This window comes from Schistocerca serialis, chromosome 1 (genome assembly GCF_023864345.2).
Source record: "Schistocerca serialis cubense isolate TAMUIC-IGC-003099 chromosome 1, iqSchSeri2.2, whole genome shotgun sequence".
NCBI lineage: Eukaryota > Metazoa > Arthropoda > Insecta > Orthoptera > Acrididae > Schistocerca > Schistocerca serialis.
In genome coordinates this window covers 1,197,897,071-1,197,914,332 of record NC_064638.1, presented here as the reverse complement: position 1 = coordinate 1,197,914,332, position 17,262 = coordinate 1,197,897,071, and the positions used below count along the sequence as shown (strand labels likewise).

Here is a 17,262-nt window from a genome sequence, read left to right as displayed (position 1 = left end):
GAGGACACAAAAAGGCAATGCATGTACATAACAATAATAAAAGGAAAGATTCCAAAAGAGTTCCTGACAGCAAAATGTAAAACGTAATTGTTTTTGGGTATATTACTTACTTATATCCTTCATTCAAAAACTTAAAAAGGCTGTTAGTTTAGTGTCTTCAAGGCATAACGCTGTTTCGTTGAGCATCACTACAATCAAGCCTGAGATAGTAGTGTACTATGATACTACCTATGAAGAAATTGATGCACTAGATGTGAAGTGTGCAGTTTAGTCTAACCAGCAGGTGTCCCAGAAAATGGCTCTGCACTGTTCTATATCATCATGAATATTTGTGTGGTATATACATAAGTGATATATTCATCACTGACAGAAAACTGAATAAATACATTTTTGCTTCAAGTTTCTGAAATGGCAGTTGATGAGATCATATCTGAAGAGACAGCTATCAACCCACACTTTCAGCAATTACCAGAATTCTGAAATGTGGATCTTGTAAACCTAGAGTTGTTCTAGGAAAGCAAGTAAGATGTGACACATGTCCCAGGTTAAATATGAGAAAATAAAAGGTTGCTGTATTAGTTATAGCACACAAATATGCAGAGACTAAGAAGTGTGAAGTGACTGTGTTCAAAGCTTTGTAGACTTGTTTAATTCCTGGTTTAAGTAATTCACATTATTTCATTGCTGTGTTTCCTGCTGTCATCCATTAATACCAGAATGTCAACAACTACTTTGTTACTTGAAAATCTTCAACATGTTCGCTGTGGCAGACACAAAGGTCAATAAGAGCTACTAACCCTGTGCTTTTAAGTGTCAGCTGAAGTGAATGTGCAAAACAAGAAAATTTTTCCAATTTAATTGAAAGTCCAAATTCAGCTTCCATTTTCAGGTGTGTTTATTTTTAAATATTCAAACTGATGAGGGTTTCATTACTAGATGCCTAATTTTGAAATCTGGATGACATCATCCCAGCACTGCAACAAAATGTGCACTATACATGACAGGTTCAATGCAGTCTCTCCTCCCCACAGATTTGCACCTCAGATGTGTTATATGCCATATATATGTTATATGTCGTATAATATTTAAGTTAATTTTCCATATATCTGAGTAAAACCAATTCTTGTGTGTCCACGTTTAACTCATCTAGGCATTGCATCTTTCCCTCAACTTTAGTGTGTTTTACAATGAAATTTGTATGAAAAGTTTTCTGTGTAAATTACCTATTCTACACCAACAGCTAATGCTTGCGAAACGCAGTGTGCCATTCAGGTGGGTTTACTTGTGTGTCAATATAATTGTCAGGTTTGGTTTGAAAGGGTTTCTTTAAATATATTCCCACATAAATTTTTAATGTCTATTCTCAGTTGCAAAATATATTACGCACTGTCAGTGCTTTTTCAATGGAAAAATTTTAAATCATGCTGGGGAATATAACAATAACACAGTTCCACCATACCTCAGACATTTAATTTTAGTTGCTTCAACCAATGAGAATTACAGACCAAGTCTTGCACTGCCCTGTTTTGTGTATTAACCCGTTGCCTGGCATGAAGGTGCCGGTGGTCACAGCAAATTGCTCTGCTGGGGCCAGCACTGATCTCATGGTAAAAACCAGATATCAGCAATTTTACACTTTAATCTTACTGCGGAAATATATTTACTTATAGGCCCTATTTGATATTCCTTACCATTTACAGGCGATTTTTGGATCTGCAGTATTTTTATATAAATGTCTTACAAAACCAAACAATTAAATGACTACAAAGTTATTCATGAATTCAGTTTTAGATACATATTTAACTGTGTAAGGATAATTCCTGAAAGAGTAATTAGCGTTCTAGCTGTATCTTTTTAGCCAAGACTGTACAGATGCATATACTTCACACTCAGAGTTCCTAAATGCCTGCTTAACACATTGACTAACATGCTGCTGACAGCAGAGCAGCACACTTAATGCTGTATGCCTGACCTGGTGGTGAAACATCCATTACTTATCATGTCAGGGCCAAGAAATGCAAAAGATAATGTCTCAGGGACTACTATAATCTAAAAACGTAAAATTATAACTAAAAAGGCCATTTCCAATTATGTCTACCGAGCAAATTATGCTTTGAGTCAATGATTTCTTTTGCCATAATTGACTAGTGAACAGTCGTGCCAGAGGATGGTGAATATTCGTGCTTTTACCTGTGAGAAACAGTAAAGCTATTACAAACAGCTATGCACATAGTTCAATTTATGTTGAAATCATCACCTGGGTATTTTAATTAAATTTGATCAACTATAAGCAACATGATAAATGAATCAAAAGAAACAGACACACACTGAATTAATTTCTTTATTAACAATGCTCAGATTACCACATCACCATAGAGGTACCAAGCTTGATGCGTTACTCGTTTTTTTACATGGTGAGTTTCCCCAGTAGGCCTATAAACCATGAAACAGACAAAAAGCTACTTCTCGCTGTCTTCTCTTCTCTGGACTTTCACTTCTGAAACTCTGAAACATCCATTACAAAAACAGATTACACCACTCACAAATCTGGATTCAGTCACTGCAATTCATACCTATTTTACTGTAAAAAATACTGACTATGGTCCATCATGTAATTTAGAACATTCAAAAGTTTTCAAATGTGCATGTTACTGAAGTTAGAATACAGTTACCACACAATTTTTAATCAGGAAAAGGTTACGATGACTGCAACTTAAATACCAAAGCCATTTGTTATGAGAATACGCCGTTACCACAAATAATCCACATAGATGCATTGAAAGAAACTTTACCGGGTAACATAATGCATCAGAATACTGTAGGCACAAAGAATAAAATTTCTGTAGATTTACCAGTCACGTTACGTTTGTTGCGCATGATAAGATTACCAACGGAAGTTACGTACCGTCCATGTGTGGAATATAAACTATCCTTTCTCCTCTGCAAACATGTGCTTTTGCAGCAAGTGTTATCAATTTTTTTCCGTGAGTGAAACGCTTTAACGCACACAAAACCCGCCATTATACACACACCCACAAGGCATCAGCATGTCACGTTCAAAGAATATCCGCGTTTCGAAAAGTACCCGCGATACTGGCTAGCGAGACAGACGACGTCATGTCATGATTCCTCGGGGCCCGCGAGCCGCTTCTTTCATCTCACGCTAGGTAAGGAGACCCCTGGGAGACCCCTACTCATAGTGACGTAACGCTACGTCATCGAGACGTAAATAAACCTAAATCGACTTCATGAGTACGTGTATCGATCTTTGCAGTTGTACCACAGAGGTTGCACAGTAATGTGAAAGCTAAATGTAAATACATGTGTAGGAACGAAGTTACAGCAGTTGTATGGTATGTTCAGCCCAACTGAATTAGTTATTAAGCTGTAATCTCAACAATTTTGGATGTTATATTATGTTTCTTGGTGTAATGAATGTCTGGACGAAGGAACCATAACAATAACGATAGTCAAAAATAGCGTCTAGTCATTAAAAAAAATCTGATTAACTGTGCATAAATCATGTGGATAGAAACGTGAAATAGAGAGAAATTAACGTGTTTCGTATTTTTATAAAAGCCAATGGATTATACATAATTCTTCTGTGCGGAAACATTAACCTCTTAACATATGTATTATTTACAATATGATGGTTCTTTTTTCAACCAATTTTTTTATTGCCAAAATGAAATATTCGGTGAAGCACAATAATGACAATAACAATGAAATTATTTTTTAGGTGCTTAACAATGGACATTTTCATCTCTAAATAGCCCTGGTTTAAAATCACGAGTATACTCGTAATAGGCTGAATCTTTTTTTTTCTTAAAATTACAGTAATTCTGTGCATCAAAGCACTAAAAGTGAACAGCAACACTAAGCATTAAAATTTAGAGCCATTGTTTATACACTCCTGGAAATTGAAATAAGAACACCGTGAATTCATTGTCCCAGGAAGGGGAAACTTTATTGAAACATTCCTGGAGTCAGATACATCACATGATCACACTGACAGAACCACAGGCACATAGACACAGGCAACAGAGCATGCACAATGTCGGCACTAGTACAGTGTATATCCACCTTTCGCAGCAATGCAGGCTGCTATTCTCCCATGGAGACGATCGTAGAGATGCTGGATGTAGTCCTGTGGAACGGCTTGCCATGCCATTTCCACCTGGCGCCTCAGTTGGACCAGCGTTCGCGCTGGACGTGCAGACCGCGTGAGACGACGCTTCATCCAGTCCCAAACATGCTCAATGGGGGACAGATCCGGAGATCTTGCTGGCCAGGGTAGTTGACTTACACCTTCTAGAGCACGTTGGGTGGCACGGGATACATGCGGACGTGCATTGTCCTGTTGGAACAGCAAGTTCCCTTGCCGGTCTAGGAATGGTAGAACGATGGGTTCGATGACGGTTTGGATGTACCGTGCACTATTCAGTGTCCGCTCGACGATCACCAGTGGTGTACGGCCAGTGTAGGAGATCGCTCCCCACACCATGATGCCGAGTGTTGGCCCTGTGTGCCTCAGTCATATGCAGTCCTCATTGTGGCGCTCACCTGCACGGCGCCAAACACGCATACGACCATTATTGGCACCAAGCCAGAAGCGACTCTCATCGCTGAAGACGACACGTCTCCATTCGTCCCTCCATTCACGCCTGTCGCGACACCACTGGAGGCGGGCTGCACGATGTTGGGGCGTGAGCGGAAGACGGCCTAACGGTGTGCGGGACCGTAGCCCAGCTTCATGGAGACGGTTGCGAATGGTCCTCGCCGATACCCCAGGAGCAACAGTGTCCCTAATTTGTTGGGAAGTGGCGGTGCGGTCCCCTACGGCACTGCGTAGGATCCTACGGTCTTGGCGTGCATCCGTGCGTCGCTGCGGTCCGGTCCCAGGTCGACGGGCACGTGCACCTTCCGCCGACCACTGACGACAACATCGATGTACTGTGGAGACCTCACGCCCCACGTGTTGAGCAATTCGGCGGTACGTCCACCCGGCCTCCCGCATGCCCACTATACGCCCTCGCTCAAAGTCCGTCAACTGCACATACGGTTCACGTCCACGCTGTCGCGGCATGCTACCAGTGTTAAAGACTGCGATGGAGCTCCGTATGCCACGGCAAACTGGCTGACACTGACGGTGGCGGCGGTGCACAAATGCTGCGCAGCTAGCGCCATTCGAGGGCCAACACCGCGGTTCCTGGTGTGTCCGCTGTGCCGTGCGTGTGATCATTGCTTGTACAGCTCTCTCGCAGTGTCCGGAGCAAGTATGGTGGGTCTGACACACCGGTGTCAATGTGTTCTTTTTTCCATTTCCAGGAGTGTATGTTTGTGACTGTGTGAAATACCCTGAAACAAGGATCAATACACACAGCTACACCACAGTCTTTACACGTGTACCTTGATTCCCTCCGTGTCTTCTTCCCTCTGCCATCACCCACACTACTGCACATCCTACGCGCTCTTGTTGGATTCTGCTTCTTCTCGGTCGGAGGAATCATAGATGGAAAATGACGTCCAACAAGTCACGTTGGGGTTGATTTTGCTGATGGACGGCCCACTACTTTGGGTGAACATTCCTCCCCTTGATGTTCGGCAATGAGCTGTTCAGCGACAGCCACGCGAAAGTCAATGGCAGTGAGCTTTCCTCCATGTTTTTTATATAGGACAAAGGCATTCCATTCCGCTAATTCCAATAGATAAAAAAATATCTTCTTGTAATACTTTTTACCCTCTTGCGTGGCAATGGATTGTTTGTGATGTGTTGATCAACTTTATCCACACACCCCCATTGCGTCATTATAAGCAAATACAGCCACTGGTTTGGCAATATATTTGTTTCTTACTTTCCGTGTTTGTATTTCTGCATTCTGGATAGTGGACAGCACGCAGACGTCTCTCTTATTTTTGTGTTGGCAGAAGAGCCAACACCGTGTAACTAGTGGAGTCCGAAATGCACGTGTTTTAGCTCACGCAGGCTGGCGTAAGGAGAGAAGAACTATCCTGACTTGAGGTCTGAAACATGACAAGGAATGAGAATTCAGAAAGTGGACGTAATTAGATTGATACATAACTTAATCCATTAATGATGAACGTCACTCTTGATGGTACATGATTCACAATATTATCTGTTCAGAATACATTCATAGAAACTGAATATGGCGCCTTGCTAGGTCATAGCAAATGACATAGCTGAAGGCTATACTAAACTGTCGTCTCTGCAAATGAGAGCGTATGTAGACAGTGAACCATCGCTAGCAAAGTCGGCTGTACAACTGGGCGAGTGCTATGGAGTCTCTCTAGACTAGACCTGCCATGTGGCGGCGCTCGGTCTGCAATCACTGATGGTGGCGACCCGTGGGTCCGACGAATACTAACGGACCGCGGCCAATTTAAAGTCTACCACCTAGCAAATGTTGTGTCTGGCGGTGACACCACACATCTTTCCATTTCAATGCAGTCAGTTTACCTCGCTGGAATGCTGCAACTTCCCCTTTCTTCAGTTTCTTGATCCGGAAAAAAGGCGGAATTACTTTTCTTGTAGGATGCATGGTGCCATACATATCTGTTTTTCTTGTTAGCAGAAGGTCAGCAATTGGGGAGAACTATAATAATTATCTAGAGTCAAGCAGTATCCCATATTTACCAAGGGTTGCTTTAGTGTCATTACAATTTGTGACGACATTGGCAGATCCTTGTATTCTTCCTCAAATGTAGTGCCCTTGCCAACGTAAATAATTGGGGACAAAACATATCCAGTCTGTGACTCACACAACATGAATGTTTTTATGCCAAACCTAGCTCTCTTGAGCGGCAAGTACTGGATCCATCCTAGTCGTCCTTTATATAACAGCAGGCTTTCATCTACAGTGAGATCTCTTTCTGGAACACAGCTGTTTCTAAATTTAGCCGATAGGTAGCTCACAATAGGCCATACTTTATTCAGTTTGGGTTGTGGGTGGCTTTCTGCGTTATAGGTTGCATTGTCTGAAAAATGTAAGTTCTTCTTCAAATTGACAAACCTCTTCAATGGTAGAACCTCTCCAAAAATTGGTGTGGCTAATGTAGCTCTTTTTGTCCAGTTCATCTGATATGTGGGTTTTTTCACAATGCTTTGTAACAATATTACAGCAACAATATGTAAATCTCATCAATTGTTGTTGGCTTCCATGCCGAGACGTTTGTTTGTGTTGCATATTTGTTGGTCTCGGGAACCAAAATTTATCCATCATCAATGAACTGTTTAAAATAATGCAAGACATCTTCAATACAGGGTTCACAATTAATTTGAGATTTACCTGTAAAAGGAAAACGTGGTGGAGCAGGTGGCAATGGCTTAGATGGATCTATCTCGTACCACAATCTGGCGCTTGCAATTTCACACTCATAAGAAACTGATTCATCACTTCCTTCTTCCAAACTCTCTTCATAGCTATCTTCAGAACTCTCAGACCCACTAAATTCAATATCAAACTCATCTTCACTCTCCATTTTCATAAAACGCGAGGAAATAACAGGCAAACTGCAAGAACAGATTGTAGAGTGACCGCTGGTACAACTGCCTGATTCAGATACATCTCTTGCTAGAAATATACACTTCAGAGTAACACACCACAGTGATATCTACCGAAAATATCAAGGAACTGCCAAAACACGAGATAGAACGAGTAAATTCGGCCTTTTAAAACGTGTGCCAGTCGGAAATGATAGGCCCGAGTATACTCGGCGTTTTATTATTTCGTCAGAATTAAAAAACGAGTTTACTCGGGATTTTATGTCAAGCGGTTAAACTGAGAAATTAATGTGGTTCCAAAGACAATTCCGAATGTTGCTGGAATTTTAATTTTGCCTTCATGCTATAGATCAGCACAGAAACTTTTGCTCTTCAGAAGTAAATTATTGCTGATGATTATAGTGTACTGACCTGTTATAACACATATTATTTTTCTTCATGCGTGTGTACTGTGTAAATACAATGACATGCAAGTCACATTTACCAGCATTTTAAGCAACAGAAAGCAGTGAGTGCTGTTGCCATTTTCAGCTACTTTTTGTGTGACTCTTAGGCAATTTAGAAATAGCCAAACACCCCTAAAATTTATACCATATCTATTGAGAGAATAAACAAACACAGTATTCCATCACTGCATATGAAACATCACGTAGTGCTGCTAAGAACTGTGGGCTCTTGGGGTTATTATGTCAAGTAGCTCTCCCATTGTGCCAGTCAGTGTTCAACATCATTTGGCACCTAGTAGGAAATGTACTTTTTCATAGTTGATAGTGCTTAAACATGAAAATGTAACAATTATAGATGAAATATCATTGTTTTTTCACATTATACAACGCATAAAGAAAAATAATGACATGTGTTATTATACATTATAATCATCAGCAATAATTTATTTCCGAGCTGATTTGCAGCATGAAGACAAAATTAAAATTCCAGCAACATTTGGAATTATCTTTGGAACCACATTAATTTCTCGGTTTAACGTTTCTGCCCAGAAGAATTATGTACAAGCCATTGGCTTTCATAAAAATACGAAACACTTTAATTTCACCCTATTTCACGTTTCTCTCCACATGATTTATGCACAATTAATCGGATTTTTTTAAAAAAAAGTGATTACTCGCTTTTTTTACTTTTGTTGTCGTTATGGTTCCTTCGTGCAGATATTCGCTATGTTCATGAAACACACAATAACATCCCACATTCTCTGGGTTGCAGCTTAATAATTAATTATTTCACGTTTCTGTCTACATGATTTATGGTCGATTCATCGGATTTAAAAAATGAATGCAAGCGTTTATTTTTTTACTTCCGTTATGGTTCCATCGTTCAGACATTCATTTTGTTCAAGACACACAATAATATCCAAAATTGTTGGCATTCCAGTTTCATAATTAATTCAACTGGGCTGAACATACCACACAACTGCTGTAACTTCGTTTCTACACATGTATTTACAGTTAGCTTTCACGTTACCGTGCAACCTCTGTGGTACAACTGCAAAGATCGATATGCGTACTCATGGAGTCGGCTTAGGTTTATTTACGTCACGATGACGTAGCGTTACGTCACTAAGACGTAGGGTTCTCATCTAACGTGAGATGATGCTACCCTTCAATTCAACTCGATATGCGAACTTCTGTGAATTACGTTACTTCCCTTGTTTAGCCGCGGAAATAGACCTGTGATAACCTGGCAATATCAGTGTCGAAAACAGACAAAAATCATCGGGATCGTCGGTTCCCAGATGTATATGTAATTAAGTTTGTGAGGAACCCTCAGTGTGTGTGTCCTACTCGAACCTGGCCTATTTTTTTTTTTTAATAAAAATGTGGTCACATAGCCTACACACGTCCCGACCGACTGCATTCAGCGACTACAGACAGCCCTGTTATTGTGAATTGTTTATCTTAAGTACATTGAGTTTCACGAAATTCCACCTCGCTATACACAGAAACAAAAATTGTGGCTTGCTTTGGCCATTTTAGAGGTAACAAGACCAATAATAGCCGAGAGAAACCTGTAGGCAAAAGAAGTGGCTAACGCAAAGAAACACTTTCGGTCATGCACTTGTGAGCTGGGAGCCGATGATATTCGTAATCATCCAAGAATGGATGAAACATGCATTTCGGAGCTACTGAACATCACCAAACCTTTCTTAACGAAATAGAATACAGTCATGGAGAGGCTGTAAGATGCGATAAGCGGCTGTTAGCTACGTTACGGTTTCTAGCCACTGACGGACGTTACGATGACCTCAACGTCAGTGCTGTTGTAGCCCCATAATTACTATCTAAAATGATTCGTGGAGTCTGCAACGTTATTTCTAGGTACCTGAGGAATAAATCATGGCAAAACAAACTAAATAAGACACAAGATATTCTTGTAAGCGTTATTAATTCATTTATGAATGTAGCATAAAATACGGCACAGTTAGTTTAAGAAACTCATTTCACATTAGAGGAAGAAAGACTACAAATGGTGGTGGAGCACACTTCTAATAAATACAACCGATACATAAGAAACGAAGCATTTAGCAACTGTCGGAAATGAAGAAAAAAAAAAAAAAAAAAAAAAAAAACAATCCCAGGCTTTGCTCTTCTTAGCAGAAGGTTAGGATGTGTGCTGGACTCTATTGAACACTTCTAACAATAGGCAAGTATATTTTATGAATAAATATCCACTGACTGCCATATTTCGCTTTTTAGGTTCTACTTCCGATACTGTACGCAGTGTAAGAACAATCTGTTTGATTTCGGTTTCATTTTCGATAAGTATCGGAAATAAAACGAGATACACAAGGTTGACGGCCTTATATTCTTAAAATACAGTCTATATCTTTTTCTGTCGTTTTCTCTTAAAATACAACCTACATCTCTTTTTCTCTCTGTGTGACACATGAAACTATTATGGATTCGTTAAAAATTGAAACAAGTGCATCGTCTCTTTCATCTTTATTGTTATAATCCTCGCACGACTTGTCCCACAAACATCTGCCGTTACTAAATGTCTCCGCAAACTCTGACATTAAAGTTTCTTCCACCACGCGCTCTGTCATGTGAATTAGAACAGCGTTTAATCAAGCGCGTACTGACAAAAGACGATCTTTCGTCCGGCGGCACAGTTTGTTGGGCGGACTGGTGAGGGGCTCGTCGGTTGTTGAATGGTCCCGACAAGAAACGTTGGTCGGTCGGTTGGCCACAGCGCCTACATACATAAAATTTGTCGGTCGATTGGTCCGTGTATAGGGGCTTTTAAACTCCATTTGCTGCGAGCTTCAAACAGGTAAACACAAAGTAGAATACAAAGCAAGTAGGACGTAGTTTACAAATTCAAACACGCACGTGTGTGAAACATAGCGATTTTCGATTGGCCTCCAGTCCTGACTTTTTTCATTGGTCGCTTGGCGTGATGAGGCTATTGCTACACCTCTGGTTATTTCTGCTCTTCTCCACAGCCCCATGCAACGCCCTTGCGGTAGGTCTTAACGTAACGTTGCCACATTTCAAACCCCCTCCAGGTAAATAACGAATACAGGTGGCCGTACTTTAGAACATCGCCATAGATTCTAAGCCCTTTGGTCATAAGCTTCTCCCCTTTTTCTTTTCTTTTTTTTTTAAATATAACATTCTCTTTCACATAAAGAGGATGAACGGTTGAAAGACGCGATTACTAGGAGTTACTGCATAGGTATTTTTGTACTTTTGTTAACAATTAAGTAGTATTTTTTGTCTTTTGTAGTAGGTGTCGCATCTACCGATCTTTTGCCTCTTCGTTTTTGATAACAGCAAACGTAGACGAACAGCAAAGTACGATCGCCATGTCGTACGATACAAAAAGGCGGCTGATAGGACAGGGAATGGGTAAGTGTTAAATTACGTAAGCGTATTGTTTCATACTTAACAGGCGTACGTTATTTATCAGACTGAGTCTGAGTTATTCCTGCCATCACAGATACAATTATATTGTCCGCTCTGAATGGACCTTTGGCAGCGATTTTGATTTTGTGAGTACGAACATTTATTTGACAACTGCAAGACTTGTTCAGAAATGTAGTTTTTAGGAGAAATCTTTGATTTACTAATTATACTTGTGTTGATTTTTAATGGCACTTAAGACTCGGCTCGTAGCTGGAAGTAAAGTAACTTGATATGTTTCCTTCTATTTGCTCTAAGTTCCTGCATTTTAACGTTGAGTGTAAAAGATCGAAAGAAGTTCTTCAGAATTAAACTGACATGTTTTCGGCCCGCTAAAATGTCTGATATGTTGGGATTCCATAGCGCTAAACACAGAATAGAATTAAGGCCATCCGCACTCGGAGCGACTGAAAATAAACGTAACGGGCTGGCGATATACACCGCCCACCGGGAAAGCCGTTCTTGAAAAACTGCCGTTGCCCTGTGCGAGAGCGGTGGAGGGGGAGCATTAGCTATGGACCAACTAACGTTTACGGCAGAGTTAAGAGTTGAAAGTACGTGTAGCTAGAGTTCAAGGTAAAACAGAGGTGGGACGAAAACACTGAGAACTTCCAGTGCCGTTCTCTTTCGCATCAGCGCAGATTAACTTTCAGTTCAGTAAATCAACCTGAATTTCGTGGTTCCCCAGTCCATGATTACATAGTCACAAGCGTGACGGATACTACTTAGGGCGCAATTTTTGGTCATTCGGCTCGAAATTTTTATGCTAGACTTGTGAAAAACCTGAGACTTGCTGTGTAGATTTTGAAGGCTATCGGGCTGTATGAATGTTTACTATTATGACTGAACGCCGCAGTATTGGTTCTATTTGTTCGAAATTTTGAATGTAGACTTGACTTGTGGACTATCCGAAACTTCGTGTATAGATTATAAATCATCGATAGCGAAATGAAGCGTCACGACCGTAAATGAATAATATTTTTAGGTTTGAAGAGAGACTCGTGCGGCTTGGGTTTTACTGTATCCTCGTCAAGGCAGTGAGTGCCTAACTATAAAAAAAAAAAAAAAATAGCGATAAAGTAAGCGCCCACCGTCGTGCAACACGTTCAACTCGAGTTAGCAATAATCTCAACCCAAGATAACCCGATTCATAAATACTTGATCCGTAGCTTGTTCAAAAGAGATTTGGCAAGGAAAGCTAAACGGTCGATGTCGTCTGCCACGTTTATGTCTATTCGGGCTGTACCTTCTCTAAAATTACGTAACCAAACTAAGTTCTAGGAAAATAGTACTAGCGTTCATTACGCTCGTTAGCGTCTGCGCCGTTTGCGAAGTGTTCGTATATGAAGTAGGTGATCACACTTTTTATACAGATGTTCAAATATCAATATCTTACGTCAAAGAAATATGTTCCTCGTACTGCAATTTTCTCTAGCAAGCTACTGTGCTGCAGGTCGCAATTTAGTCTTTTGACATGAAGTTTAGAAGGTAGTGATAGACCCAGAATTGGCTGTAATAGTTTGTGGCGATGTGACGACCTTAAGATAGCCAAATGCCTCATTACGAGCGTTAATAGGCTGAAATTTGAAGTACTCGTGAGACACTCTGAATCTGCTGCAAGATTTAGATGGTAATCGGACGTTATCTTAATGTAGCCAAATGTCTCGTTACGTGCATGACTAGTTGCTGTGCAATAGGCTGCATTTCAAAAATACTCATAACACCTGGAAGTTGCTGTAAGGATTTTGACGGCGAGCGGACGATCTTGAGGTAGCCAAATATCACGGCTCGAGCAGTAATGGTATAAAGTTATCACTTGCTCTTAGTTACCCTGTCACTTTGTACCCAGTGTATTATTTTTCAGAATTGCCACGACGCTGTTTGTATGTAGACACCCTTATAAAAAGCACTTACCAAACGAATCACGAATATTCATTAAACGAAATTATGAGCCACACTTTATAGATCAATGAGTTTAGTGTAGTGTCGTTCTCGTTCTGTAGACATAGAATTAATACAGGCGGCCGTGACCTGATTCAATTCGGGTTCGGTGGGCGCGACGGCGGAAAATGTCAACCTCGCGCAATACCTTCATCGATAGCGACGGTCGCCGCGCACCGTGTGAATACAACTTGAGTTACTAAATCTAACAATACAACTTTAGTTAGTAAATCTAACTCGGGTTGACCCGAAAAATCCACTCAATCCGCGTTTAGCCCAATTTGGTAACTCTAGTTACTGACCTACATGCTGGATGCATGAAAAAATTGATGTCAGTAGGTCGCCTCATTACTGAGTAGTGGGTATCTGAAAATAGGGATAGGACTGTTGCTTGACCAATGACTGGGTACACACCGTTGTGCCATCAAACCTAAATTTATCGAAAACATTAAGTGCTATTTGGCATTTTTACTGTTAAGGCATTTAGGTATCCGTGCACAAAATATGACTAAATGCAGAGATGATCACCTTATCACCTCCTGCGAGACTACGTGGAATGACCTGAAGGGGTGTAGAATGAAGAAGACTAAAGTCCTAAGATTTTCAAACGAGATTTGAAGAAATCACTTCAGGAGTTCATGGAAAAGGAACCATTGAGCTGTGATATAGTGCTATCTGACTCTCACTCTTAGGTTCAAATTCAGTAACCAGTAAGCAGAAGTTGGCCTCAAAATCTCTTTAAGATCATTTTAGTTCCTTTACCTAAAAAGTGCAACGCAAAAGAGTGCAGACTAAGACAGTTTTCTCTTTCATGTTACAAAGGCTGTAAAGTGTCCTTCTAAGGTAACTGAAACAAAATCGAGGAAAATTTACTCTAGGGAGTACTATTTGTCACAAAAAAGCATTTTGTGCTTAGACTCAATGTGTCTAACTGTATAGAGCTCAGAGGAACTGCACACGCAAATAAGGAAATGAACATTTTGGATTCATCTGTACAGCCAATGAAATATAAATTGCAGGCTGTATTGCACAGGTTTCAACAGGTAGTTGGCTGTGGCCTTAAGGAACCATCCCGACATTTGCCTTAGTGACACGGGAAAACCCAAATCGAGATGGCTGAACAGAGCAGCCCTACCCTCTTAAATAAGGTGTTAGTGACCTAACAGCTGCACTGCCTCATTCGGTAATTCTCACTGTTGAACAGCTTCAATGACTATGAGCATCCTTGCCTTACACTCTTTCCAACACTCCTCTCTTCTGTCCCCTTATTCCCTATTGTCACTGCTTAATGTCCATCCTCTTCATTAATCTATCTTTTCAGTCTATGCTGCCTTTTAAAATACTCTGTATGACTATCAAATGCCTTCTACAGGCCAATAAAAAATGCACACTACCTTGTTCATTTCCATCACTCTTTCTCCTATCAACCTCAGACACCCTATAGCATCGCTGGTTTCCTTATCCATTCTGAATAGGAATGGGTCTTTCCCAGCATTTTCCTAGATTTCAGTTGTCACTTTAGTATGACACTCTTTACAGGCTTTATAACATGCCTGTCCTACAGTTCTTCTTTTGTGTTGCACTTTCAAAGTAAAGGAACTAAAATGGTCTCAGGTAGATTTTTAAAGCCAAATTCCCATTCATACATTCTGTTTACTACGTCAGTCTGGCCACTGAATTTTAACCTACGACTTTCTCAGATGGCACTCTGTTACGGCCCAAAGCTTTCTTCTCCTCAAAGACCTCCTGAAGTGCTTTCTTCAATTCTCATTTGAAAATCTTATTACTTTGTCCTTCCTTCTTTACCCCTTCAGGTCATTCCATGTAGTCTCATCGGAGGTGATAAGGTGATCATCTCTGCATTTAGTCATATTTGATGCACGGACACTTACATGTCTTAACAGTAAAAATGCGAAATAGCACTTTCCTAACTCTGTTTTTGATAAATTTAGGTTTGAAGGCTGAAGGGCGTCATCAGTCAGGCACCAGTTCCCTGTTTTCAGAGCGTACTGCTCATTGTAAGTAATGAGTTTACCCAAAGGCCTCAATTTTTTTATGCATCTAGCATGTAGGCCACTACCGCCCCAGGTAGCTGAGCGGTCAGCGCGACAGACTGTCAATCCTAAGGGCCCGGGTTCAATTGCCGGCTGGGTCAGAGATTTTCTCCGCTCAGGGACTGGGTGTTGTGTTGTCCTAATGATCTTCATTTCATCCCCATCGATCCGCGAGTCGCCGAAGTGGCACCAAATCGGAAGACTTGCATCAGGCAAGCGGTCTACCCGACGGGAGGCCCTCGTCACACGCCATCATTTGTACTTGATACAATGTAAAAATAGTAGGATACATCATTTAGTTTATGAAAAATGTTGAAAACACTTTTCCATGCTGTGCTTTAAATTTGTAATTTTTTAAAAATCATAACTTTGCAGTGCGAAAGAAAGCAGTCTTCAGTTTGTGCAATGTAACTCTGTGGTCCTAGTATTAAGTACAAATAATAATAAAAGCATTTGGTATTGCAATTAGTATTTTGTACCTTCACTTAAAGACAACTCTGTCACAAAAAATGTGAAATTTGACAAATGGTACCTTGAGATTTTATTTATTTATTCAGCCAAAAAAAAAAAAAAAATCCAGATTGTGGGACAGAAAACAGTAAAAATATGGTATTACTTCAGTAGATACATAAAATTCAGCTTTATCCACAAATAAGCTCATATTGCTTGCAGTAGCTGCACTGTCTTGTTTAAAGTCTTCTGTATCTCAGATGTTCTACAAATTTTGCTCCTGAATAGAAGCAATGATCTAATAAGAATGCCCTTGGGGCTTTACAAAAGTGTGAAATGGTTTTTACTTTGTGTGGAAGGCTACAGTAAATTTGCATATCACTGTTTGTTGTGGAAGTTTTGTAGGCTGATGGACATGAAGTTTTTCCTTTTGTGTTGTATCATGCTGACAGTAAAATTTTCATGTATGACTTCCACATTTTTTATAACATACTTATGGATTTCTAGTATCTATATCTTTACTCTACAAACCACCGTGAGGTGCAAGGCAGAGGGTATGTCCAATTGTATCAGTTATTAGGGTTTCTTCCTTCTGAATTCAAAGTGGAGTGCAGGAAAAAAAGACTGATTGACTGTCTCTGTGCTTGCAGTAACTATTCTAATCTTATCCTCATGATCCCTATGTGATGGATACAAAGGGGATTCTATTATATTCCTAGAAACTTTAACACTTTCTTGGGATAGTTTGTCTTCAAGAGTGTTCCAGTTCAGATCCTAAAAGACCACAGGGGTTCAGCATTGATTTGCTGGGTACGGGCTTGGCGACCCTGGGGTTCCTGAGCTGGGGACTTGTGCCACCAGTCCCCCACCACCATAAGCTCTGGGGGCATGCTTCGGCGACTGCTGAGAGATGCGGCAGTGGACTGTTTTGTCTCTCAGGCAATGGGGATCTTGGCTTGATGGCTTGAATCGCAAGGATGGGATAAACCTCCATTAAAAAAAAACTGAATCTCAAGGTGTGCTGCATGCTGATGGGGTGCATGGCTGTTGAGGTGGAACAGTCGTTAGCAGGCAACCTCTGGGGAACCTGTCGCACCTCATTACTATAAGGCTTATTCAGGCACGTGGGGCTTTGTCTGAGTGGACCCTTATTTCCCTAGCTGCCCGTGGGATCAAGATGGAATGCTTGAAACCATCTTCTCCTCCCAGAGGGAAGGGTATATCACCTGGGAATATTCCCACCCATTCATCCAAAAGAATGATAGAGGCTAGTCCTCCTGATAATAAGAGTACTTTGACTGCAGTAACGGGGCTCATGGGCTCATGGAGTCATGAATAACAATGTTTTTCTGGTGATAAAGAGTAAAGAGTGGACGTT

At 40.7% G+C, this 17,262-nt stretch overlaps 1 protein-coding gene across 1 annotated transcript in view; it reads left to right on the top strand.

Annotated features, from left to right (window-relative positions):
* Window positions 1-11,297: 11,297 nt before the first annotated feature.
* Window positions 11,298-17,262, top strand: part of LOC126456537 (double-stranded RNA-specific editase 1-like) — a 74,944-nt gene continuing 68,979 nt past the window's right edge. The window contains exon 1 of the mRNA XM_050092288.1: window positions 11,298-11,385. Coding sequence (XP_049948245.1) covers window positions 11,343-11,385 — 43 coding nt within the window. The 5' untranslated portion in view covers window positions 11,298-11,342. The remainder of the gene's footprint in view (window positions 11,386-17,262) is intronic.